Consider the following 11,527-nt stretch of genomic DNA (forward strand, 5'->3'; position numbering starts at 1 on the left):
CGGTACATTCCGAACCGGTTGTAGCTTTACGTTTAATACAATTCTGTAAAATACCTACTTGAATAAAGTATGTGTCGATTTTCATTGCAATATTCAACAATGTCCGCTTCACACAATTGACTATTATACGAAGTAAGGTTCCATCCTCATTGAATTTGGATTGAGTTTAGGTAGATACAAGTTTCAATCAGAAGGTTGTCTTAAAGAGATCCCTTTAGCGACAATGCTATTGCACACTTTTAAACATCTGAATATCCTGTGCTATGAATATGTATTATATTGGGCGGACGTCTTTTTACCTAATTGCACCCTTAAATAGGTTGCTATGTATATCAAATTTAATCAGTTAGTTCAATGGTTTAGCCGTGAAATAGACAGAGAGACAGAGTTACTTTCGCATTTATAATAATAGCATAGCTAGTAAGATAATTTTCCCAAATAAACGCATAAATAATAATTACTCAAAACTGAGTAATAGTTCTCAAGATTAACGCTCTCAACGTCTAGGTTTTAAGTATAAATTAGTAACTTGCCCGGCCTCGGGTTCTCGCTAAATAGAAGTTAGGTTGAGTGAAATAATGCTATCATACATTATTTTAATAATGTCGCATCCTATGAAGATATCAGGCGATTTTTTTCATACAAGTTGTCATAAATCAATATATCTATTATTTGATAGATTTCATAGAATCTGTTTAGGCAAGTGTGATTGAGTAAATTCTTACCACAGATAATTTCATATTTATAATATTATTAAAATTAAATTAAAAATTAACTAAACTAAACTTTTTTCATTACACTAATAATGTCAGATTTATATGGCAATACTAAAAGTTAAAAAGGTAATCTAATAAACCATTTTTAAAGTATATGAATCTTGTTTAGAATTTTATATTTTTTGTTACAGAGAAGAAAATAACTTTTAAAAATAAGTCATAAGTAAACTCATAATAATAAAATTATTTTATGTTATATAGGTAAGCGGACTGATAAACTAGCCAGATTTTGGTAAGTGGTCACAGCTGCCCTTAGACATTGGTATTTCATATCACCAATGTACAATGCCACCAAATTTGGCAATAAAGATGTTATGACTGTTCTTCTTCACTCATTCTTCGAACTGAAACACAACAATATAATATATTTGGCAGTGGAATATATTAAAACTTTCCAAGCCCTAACACCAAGTAAACTATTAACCTAGGTATTTATTTAAAATACAACTCAGAGAGATAGCTGTTACTGTATGTATACTTACTATATAGTCTTGTAAAAATCTCAAAATCAAACTTTTAGATAGTTTTGTGTATCATTATAAAGATCAATTACAACAGACAGACTTGTACTTTAAATTTAATAATAAAATATTAATAATTAATAATGCTTAGAAGAAAATACATCAATAAAGTATGTGATTTGATTTGATAAAAACGATCTAAAGAAATAAAAACATATTTAAATGTTAGCATAAAAAAGTATAATTATTCATTAATAATACATGATAGTATACAACTATTCTTAAAGCTAAGAATTGTCCGTCATTACGTCTTCGTCCTCCTCTTCAGGCTCCGCTAGATCTGGGTGGCATACCCGAATATGTAAATTGAGATTTATTTTAACAATAAAGCTTTTTCCACATGTGGAACATTTATGAGGACGTTTGACATCATCGTCGATAGTGGAGGGATGAGCTCTTGCGATATGAGTACGTAGTAAAGAAGAATGGAGAGTTCTATCACACTGGGTACATTTCACGTGACAGTCCATCGGCTGTCCTTCGTGTGTCTGACGATGCTTCTCCATCGTAATTTTCGATACAAACAACTTTTGACAGAAATCACATTTGAAATTTTTCACTTTCGTATGCTTTTTCATATGAATTTTTAAGCAATTTTTCGTAGGGAACATTTCGTCGCATTTTGAACATTTAAATTTTTTTATATCATTATGCAATTGCATGTGTAGTTTCAGATATGCTTGTCCTGTAAAATTTTTATTACATATCTCGCAATTAATTGTACTCGTCGCCGAATGGGACTGCATATGGCTCTTGAGGAACTGGGCTGCGACAAAACTGCGATCGCACACTTGACATATGTATTTTTTTGATGCGTTACCTTCATGCTTGCTGCGGTGGATGTCGAGATGGTACTGCGAGTTCACTTTCACGTCACACTGATCGCATTTGAACTTACGACGCTTCTTCGGACCTTCCTTAATAATTGGCGGTTCTGGTTCCATAGTCGGCGTGTCCTTGTCGTTACCGTGAAACTTTTTATGCAACATCAAATACTCCATGCCCTCGAATGCTAGATCACACACATCGCAGCGATATCTTCCTTCGGTTTGTTGCTTAATTTCATAAGTCATATTATTGTCCTGACCGTTGTATGCCTCTGCCATTTTTTCGCGCTTCACTGATGATCTGTTATCGTTTAGTATTTGTTTGTCGCTACCGGCCGGCTCCATCATACTTTTTATCCAATGGTCAGTAATTCCAACCCCAGACTTTGTCTCCATTTGCAGTGACGCTATGGGGACATTTCAGTGACTCGAATATTGATCCGTAAATCTAGTTAATGCTTCCATAAAATAACTCCTAAATTTATAATACTATGATTGTTGAAGCAATTAACGCATTGTTGACATGATTGTATCCGAAAATTTAAAACTTTTCCGAAGTGAAACACAAAAGCGAGCCTTGTTACTGTACCATAAATTCCAAAAGAGAAGCGAAGCGCGTTGGTTTTTTTTTTCTAGAGCTAATGACAGCGATAACTTTTTAACATTGACATTGGTTTTGTTGCAAGCTTTAAAAATGTAAATATCTGAATGCTTCACAGTTGTCATTAAACAGATTTTGTTTACATTGTAATTATAATAAGTAAAAAAAAAATACAAAAAATATGTTCTTGATATTTCATATTTAAGCATTTGTGTATTTACTTTTTTACATTTAAAATTGTTATGTAGGTATGTCAAAATTTTTAATTGTATGGTACAAAGTAAAATTTCAGGTAAGATGATTTAAATGTTTTATTTCAATATATATTAAAACGTTCATTGGGGTTTAATAGAATCAAAAAGTCGAAAAAAATAATTTCGATGTATGTAAAAAAATCTTTAAAATTTGAATTAGGGTTTTCTGCTCTAAGTATATGCATCATAAGTGAGTTTGCGAGACATTACTGTTTTCTATGAACTAAAAAATAAGTATGATAAAAATCAAAGTACTCTTATTATAAAAAAAATGTGTAAGCAGGATGATAGCTGGAAATGTATCTTTCGTCAGGATACAAAAAATATAAAATTTAATAACCAGAAGTTCAGAGAAAATACATTAGTAAACTGGTATATTATGTAGCTTTTAACATAAAATATAATTTCTATGAGACGTAAATTATTTTTTTTTAATTAAAAAGGTAACAAATAAAACAACTGTGGAACTTTGCGATATATATTATATATGGAATAAAGAAGTTTATAACATTTTTATAAAGAATATTATTGTGATCAATAATTTTAAAGCAAAAAAAAAGTTTCAAAAATGTACTTCTTTTTTTTAGATGTTGCCATAATAAAATTGCTAAATGAAATAAATGATAAAGAAAAATAATTTCTACTTACAAATAATTAATTTGATTTACAATAATTTCCTTTTTAATGTATTAAATACTGTTTACTATTCTATACAAGTTATAACAAACTTTTAGTTTGTTGTTTGTAAACTTTCATATAATATTTTCGTTGATCTTCTAAATAAATATATCTCTAAACTTAAACTACAGCTTTACTATTTTAGAAAAAAATACCAAATCATTGTTATAAAATGTCAGAAAATTGAGTGACTTCATTTGACACAGCAACATGTAGAACAACTACTAAATAATTTTAATTTAAATCCTTATAGAGGAGTCTTTAGATGTTCAATTCTATTAGATTTCAAGTGCATTGTAAAATCTGTAGATTGTAATAATTCACCGTGAAACTCCCATAGAAGTTTTGTGACACTGATTATTGACTTGCTAAAATAAGATAAAATATTCAGTTTAAATATTAACATTTTTAATTTCTTTTTTATTTTAACAAAGAGCAACAATTATCTATCTAAACTTACAAACTATAAAATGACTAGTTCTTCTGTAAAGATGGAGACACATTCTTTCCGAGTACATTCTCTTGGTATTTCAATTTCTTAACATTTGTTGGATCTTTAAGAAGTTCATCCTCCATTCTTTCATATCTTTGATCTTGGACAGGTTCTGAAAAAAATATTAAATATGAATAAAAAAATATATTGTAATTTAAAAAAAACTAAAAATATGAATTTGTTTCAGTAATTAAATTACTATTTGTACAAACTACATTACATGATATTTGTTTTGTATTAATAAATTAATTTTAGGTTATTACAATACTGGCTGTAGCTATTTTGACTGTATCGTTGGTTGCTGTCTCTAGTGGTTATATATAAGGCTGCAGATCCTGGGTTTGAAGCCCAGCCCTGGCCAGTAAAAATCATTGGGTTTTTGTCTCTAATTTTCAGTAACAGCAGAGAGTCTGCAAGTGTGTATATTTTGGTGCCTGATTGTTTTCCAGCCTCATGGATTATGAGAATAAGGGAGCAGAGTGCACTTGTTTTTGTGCACACACTTGTGCACTATAACAGGTTGTGCATAGTAATTGTCCTTGATGAGTAGTCATGGCCAAAATTGGTTAGGACGACATCATCAACAACTTAATAGAGAATTGACACTAAATCATTGGTTGAGAACATGGTTTTGACAGTATAGTGAAAAAATTGAGTTTTAAATGTTGGGGAACTTTTTATTGAAACATAGGAAATAAAATTAAAGTGAAAACATTATACATCTTATTTTTGTATATTTATGCAAGATTGATAACATGTATCACAAAAAAAATGTAATGATTTTAATACAAAAATCTTTGCTTTATATAAAGTAAAGATTTGATTTAAGTAAAACGTAACTATAATGACATTTTCCTTTATTCAAATACTATTATGATTATGAGCTATAACAGGTAAAAAATATTTGTTACAATTCTAAAAGAAATGGTTTAGTCTTTATATTGTATTATGAAACACATTGTTATATCTTGACTATCATTTAATTAGTTATTTGAATGTGTCTGCATTGGTAAACAGCATAAAAAAAAAACAAAAAAATGATTTGTTGTTTATAGTCAAATACGTACTAACAACAATTAGAATTGTAATAATAATTTATCACTTAATACTTACTATTGTAAGGTGTATATCTGTCTGATATAAGACTTTCTAGATTATATCCAATAACGCCGACCACAGCCGCTATGGGTAAGGTTATATACGGTGCATTAGCACGCAAGAATTGCATTAATATCGGCCACATCTAGAAAATTATATCGGTAAATAAACAATTTTAACAGTAAATAAATTTTTAGTTTATAATAATAACCGAATATTTATGTAATAGGTAAAAACATTGTTGTAATAGAGTTTTACTCTGTAATGATGAAAATTACACTAACGTTAGAACTTTTTTGGCTAAGATAGATTCATTAAAAATAAATAGTTAGCGATTCAAATTTGTTGCAAGTTATTTTAGATACAATATTTTATTTAATAAACATTATTTTGTAAAATAAGAAATAATTCGAAATTTCTTACGATTAAAAGAGGAAGTCACTTTGACTTATGCAAACAAAATGTTGCCACTATGTAATATGCGAATCATAACGTTGTATTGTTGATGAAATGTAATTTACCCATTCAGAGTAAAAACAGCATTTTAATTATATATATTTTAATTACAAAAATGGATTATTATTTTCGACATCGTAATATCGCCATGCAAAACTTTGATTTAAATATTACCCTCACCAACCATAAGATATGCTTCAACCTTAAATCATGGCAACATCAAAGAAATTTGTCAGTCAGCTCAGCTGTTTATCTAACCTAAAAATATGATAGTTACACAATAATATTTATTTATTAATCATAATGGCTCAGACTCAATTGTTAAATCCAATATATAGGATACGTAAATTAAAAACCACATTAAATTCGATTAAGAATATATGTAATAAACAATTTGATCGATATCAGAGTACAAATATTCCTAAGAAGAAAACCGCTAGTTCAGTATATCGTACTATGAATATATTTGATAGGAAAGCAAAAATATTGCAAAAAGAGAGATCAGCTCAAAGTGAAAATTACGACCAATCAGAGTATATCAAAGAGGAGGTCGGTTGGCGAACTGCTGATAGGATATTCGATATCAAAAGAACGTTCAAAAACGCCGTTGAACTTGGTAAGTAATTGTAATTTGTAATCATTTTGCATTTTATAGTAACACTTATTTATGGATAGTCAACGTACAAGAACACTACTAGTTTGGTAGGTAAATATTTTTTAAAATAATTTTGATGTAAGTAATTTTTTTTTTTCAAATTAAAACAAAAAAGCCAGGAGGCGATTATTATTGATGCCCACTCTGTGTTATCATATTTAGCAAAAGAGGTACACTAACAAAGTCCATTTCACATTATATTAGACAATTTTACTTTTAGTTTAAACATAAATTAAATATATATTTTTTTATATTTTACAGGAGCTGGTCGCGGCTATGTGTCTCGTCATTTTCTACCTGATTGTGTAGAAAAGGTTACACTCTGTGATTGTTCACAGACAAATCTAGGTAAAGCTATTGTAGGCGAAGGAGTGCAATTTGAAAAGATGTTAATCGATGAAGAAAAATTCGATGTAAGTTAAAAAGTTAAAATACATTTATTAACTTTGTATTGAATTTTAATTTCTGATGAATCATTGTAATTGTCTCCGAGACCTCATGAGACTCAAAAAAAGATCCACCATGAAATATAATATCTCTCTGTATACAGCTTGAATTCATTGAGTATCACACTTTGTGATAGGTTTGATTAAATAAATGTCTTGTTTTTGTAACTATTAGGTAGTCAGACTATCAAAATGAGCCACTTGATGCTAACCGGTCATCAACTCTGTATTTAAATTAGTATAAATGCTATTTTTCATAGTGAACAATACAGAAATATAATTCAATAGTATTTACTGAATCTGTGATTTATCTAAAGCTTTCGATCAGATAGTACATGAAACACTTTATATTACAGTAATATAACACTTCCGTATGTACTACACATTCAAATCGATTTTGAAACTTCTTGATAGCATAGTTTCGTTCTTAGGTCAAGTACGTTTCCATGGTTGAAACAAATTCTTCTGAAACTGTTTTCAACAGGGATCAATTTTAGATCCTTTTTTATTTTTAATGTATGAAATCAACTTCTAATATATGTGAGCTTCGTTTATTGATAATTATACCGTAATATGACAATAATAATAATTACTATGTTACACTCTTTTTAGGAAATATGTTTGTTTTGTGTGAGTTTGTAAATCATTCATTGAATTAATTTAAAACATTTTACAGTTGTTATGACAATTGTGTAAATGTTTCTCAGTACTTACCTCGCACTGGCTAGCTTTCTATTATATTTAATGTAGGTAGGTGGACAGGTGGTAATTGTGCCACCTGATTGTGTGTGGTCACCACTGTCCATATACATTGGGACTGTAAGATACGTTAATATCGTTAATACACCACCAACCTTGGGAGCTAAGATGTTATGTCCCTTGTGTCTGTAGTAACACTGGCTCACTCAACCTTCAAACCGGAACACAACAATAGCTGCCTGGCGGTGGAACCCAGACCTACCCAGGGCTTGCACAAAAGCCTACCACCAAAAACTGTGGGTGAAAGATGTGTGCAGATTTGATTTACCCTGACTTGCACAAAGCCCTACGACCAAGTTGAGTTATAAATTGAATTAAATAATCATTATTTTTTCTCATTTGACTTCCAGTTTCCCGCAGACAGCGTCGATCTATTAGTGTCGTCGTTAGCGTTACATTGGATCAATGATTTGCCCGGTTGCTTCGATAAAGTGATGCATTGTTTAAAACCAGACGGAGTAAGTATATTTTAGTAGTCATATTATGTCCTTAATGTTAAAAAGAGCCGAGATGGCCCAGTGGTTAGAACGCATGCATTTTAACCGATGATTTTCACGTGCTTAATTTGTGTTTATAATTCTCGCGCTCGGCGGTGAAGGAAAACATCGTGAGGAAACCTGCATGTGTCTAATTTCAACGAAATTCTGCCACATGTGTTTTCCAACAACCCGCATTGGAGCAGCGTGGTGGAATATGCTACAAAAACCTTCTCCTCAAAAGGAGAGGAGGCCTTAGCCCAGCTGTGGGAAATTTACAGGCTGTTAATGTAAAAAGTGTAATTATATTTATTTAAAAGTGACATATCGCACAAGGTTATCTTCTTGATATTTATTCTTATAATCTACTATGTGAGCTGTATAGTTAAGTCGTTTTATTAATTCAGAAGTATTGATTTAAAATCTGGATGGCCATAATTGTGATGAAAATCACAATGCTGAACTCAAATCCTTCTTTGGTTATGGTATTCGTTTCGATAATGAAATTCCGCAGATATTTTTAACTTTGTCGATTCATATATTTAAATCGTTTGTTAAGAACACATTAATAAACGTGGCACGTTACTCAACAAATAATTATATAGATGATAAAATGGCGTGGAGTAATTTTTTTACGTTCATGCAGGATACATTTAAATGTTGGAAATGAGCAACAAATGAGTTTATTGCCGGTTTTTCGTGGTAGAATTTACTTTCCGAACCGGTGATGATTCAAAAGTGCTTGTAAAAAAAATACTTAAATAAAGTATATATTGATTTTATTCTTATCAGCTCAGTGTTGGTTGAAAATATTAAAGTTCGTAACTATATAGTTTTTAAATATTTATTTAGTTGTTATTATGTATCAATAGATGTTATGGTTCATTTTATCTTCTTTCTGAATCACGCTATCCTTTGTCAAAGGAAATAATATAAGACTAATAATATAAATTAATAAATTGTCTTTCTCTTGGGAATGAGTTGGGGTCTTATTCATAGGTCGCTGGTTCATATCCGGCTCGAAGGACCAAGGGAAATACCTCAATTCCAAATACGCAGTATTTGTAAAGCTTCAATTGCTCCACAACCCTCGTGCTGAATAAACTTCATTTCTTCCTGTAAGAAAACTCAAGGTCCACCTGTGGCCGAGTTTACCAGTATTGAAGTTAGCGGATCCAATGTTTAATATACCAAATAAAATCGATCTATTGCAATAGAGCAGTAACCATGATCAAATTAATCCGACAATTAAAGAAATAAAGTTAAAGCCTGCAAATGTTCCATTGATTGGCTTAAGGCGTTTTTTTAGAGGAAATGTTTCTCGAGGAATCGGATTGGCGAATACATTTGCCGCAGTTTTTCTTCGATATATGGAAGTTTTCTGTTTGATGGTGTTTCCCTTTTATCCTAACAGCACGAGATTAATTATAAACACAAATTAAGCACATGAAAATTCAATTGAACTTGTCCTCTTCTATCAGACTCGACTGTTATTGAATATCAATAGATTGATCGCTCCAGGTGTTCATGGCTTGCGTCTTTGGTGGAGACACTCTAATGGAACTTCGTCAAGCGCTGCAGCTGGCTGAAACGGAGCGCCTCGGTGGTGTTTATCCTCATATATCACCATTCACACAGATACGGGACATAGGAGGCCTTCTCAATGCGTAAGTTATCACTAAAAAGAAACATTTTTATGGCGTCTGTGTGACAGATAGAATCACATATTCTAGAATAAACTTGAAATAGATTGTTATAACAAATTTACAATTTATCTTTAAAGTATCGTAAAGGATCGTAAAGGCGCCCGGTCAATTTTAAATTCACCCGTGTCGCTTATATATTCTTAGTCCAGGGTACAGGTAGTGAAAAAAACCGGGGCGTCTCGCCGACGATTATAAATAAATAATAAATAAATAAATAAATCATCACAACATCACATACATTACTCTGATCCCAATGTAAGTAGCTAAAGTACTTGTGTTATGGAAAATCAGAAGTAACGACGGTACCACATACACCCAGACCCAAGACAATATAGAAAATTAATGAACTTTTTCTACATCGACTCGGCCGGGAATCGAACCCGGGACCTCGGAGTGGCGTACCCATGAAAACCGGTGTACACCCTACTCAACTACGGAGGTCATCGATTATCAAGTCTTGAAACATGGGTGAGGCACCTCAGAAGGTGAACCGCCAGAACAGTGTTAACACCAGGGCACTTTTTGTGCTTAAGATGGGGCTGCGGGCGAATAACCGAATCGCAGTCGATAATTCGTGTAATGTCCAGTATGTGTTCAGGGCGGGCTTCACGCTGCAGACGGTAGACGTGGACAGCCTGACGGTGTGGTACCCGTCCGCGTGGCACGTGATGCGCGACGTGCGCGCGCAGGGCGAGGCCAACGCCGCGCACACCCGCCCGCTCAGACTCGCGCCGCGCACGCAGTTCGCCGCCGCCGCCATCTACGACGAGATGTACGGCAAGGTGAGCTGCGTGTGCTTGCGCGTATGCCGCTCGCAGGTGCCGACTTCCTGACTTCCACTGAGAATTTCAGGGCAGAAGAACCGTTTGGACTTAATGATCTTGGAATCTGCAGCCTTGTCTTCTGAAACTATCATCCCTTTGAAAGTAAACGAAGTTTGTTTAAGAGGTTCCCTGATAAATATGATGAATTCTTAGTTAAGTAATAAATCACACATAAAAACATTAAGACAATTCACCGATAATTATCAAAGACTGATCTGAAGGGTTCTAAGGGTACTTGAAGAATGTTGTTATAAAGTGCATTCCACGTGGGGAAACCGCGGTCTCCGCTAGTGGTTGTATATTATGATGTTTATATAAATTGTAACTTAAAAAACTCTGGTGGCAGGAAATTCCAGAACGCGGCAGTCGAGGTGTACCAGCTACTTTCCAGATAATAAACTTCGTCGGCTGGAAACCAGACCCGACCCAGCCGAAGCCGATGGAGAGAGGAACTGCAGAGCTATCTTTAAAAGATTTGGATAAAATCGACGAGATTATAAAAGAGACTACTAAAATAGAATTGACCGAGGACGATAAAAAATAAATTGTATAAAACCTTATTTGTATTTTATTCCCAACTAGCTGTTACCGTTTTAATATTTATTTAAAGTTAGTTATTTATAATAATAATTGTTATTGTTAGAAATGGAAGCCATACTTTTTTATTTTGAATATTGAACATATAAGATAATAAAATAATAATCAATAGAGAACATAATAAAATTAATCAGACAAACACCGAATTAAAAAAGTAATTGAATTTTCGCGACAAACTTAATGCGCCTTTGACTCCGACTCAACTGTCGTTCAAAAAAAAAAAAACTCTGACAAATGACTGTATTTATAGACTGGATTTATATTGTGGTATAGGTATAGAGTATAGATGGATATATAGCCTATCATTTGCGCAATCACATGTTCTTACTGTATACCAATGTATATAAAGATCGGTTCAAC

The 11,527-nt window shown here is 32.3% G+C and overlaps 3 protein-coding genes across 3 annotated transcripts; 1 reads left to right on the plus strand and 2 right to left on the minus strand.

Annotated features, from left to right (window-relative positions):
* Positions 1-1,454: 1,454 nt before the first annotated feature.
* LOC113391700 (zinc finger protein 808-like) lies at positions 1,455-2,783 on the minus strand. The gene has a single exon (XM_026627759.2). The coding sequence runs from the start codon at positions 2,518-2,520 to the stop codon at positions 1,525-1,527; it is 996 nt and encodes a 331-aa protein (XP_026483544.1). The 5' UTR covers positions 2,521-2,783; the 3' UTR covers positions 1,455-1,524.
* A 1,265-nt stretch (positions 2,784-4,048) lies between these two features.
* Positions 4,049-5,427, minus strand: LOC113391701 (uncharacterized protein). Its single transcript, XM_026627760.2, has 2 exons — positions 5,264-5,427; positions 4,049-4,262 (listed from the first exon to the last, which is right to left on the minus strand). Exons 1-2 carry the CDS (start codon positions 5,391-5,393, stop codon positions 4,132-4,134), a joined length of 261 nt encoding a protein of 86 aa, XP_026483545.1. The 5' UTR covers positions 5,394-5,427; the 3' UTR covers positions 4,049-4,131.
* Positions 5,428-5,941: 514 nt separating this feature from the next.
* Positions 5,942-11,130, plus strand: LOC113391698 (arginine-hydroxylase NDUFAF5, mitochondrial). Its single transcript, XM_026627756.2, has 6 exons — positions 5,942-6,320; positions 6,621-6,772; positions 7,915-8,022; positions 9,562-9,707; positions 10,345-10,528; positions 10,917-11,130. The coding sequence occupies exons 1-6, from the start codon at positions 6,008-6,010 to the stop codon at positions 11,112-11,114; spliced, it is 1,101 nt and encodes a 366-aa protein (XP_026483541.2). The 5' UTR covers positions 5,942-6,007; the 3' UTR covers positions 11,115-11,130.
* Positions 11,131-11,527: the final 397 nt, after the last annotated feature.

This window comes from Vanessa tameamea, chromosome 30, assembly GCF_037043105.1.
Source record: "Vanessa tameamea isolate UH-Manoa-2023 chromosome 30, ilVanTame1 primary haplotype, whole genome shotgun sequence".
Lineage (NCBI taxonomy): Eukaryota > Metazoa > Arthropoda > Insecta > Lepidoptera > Nymphalidae > Vanessa > Vanessa tameamea.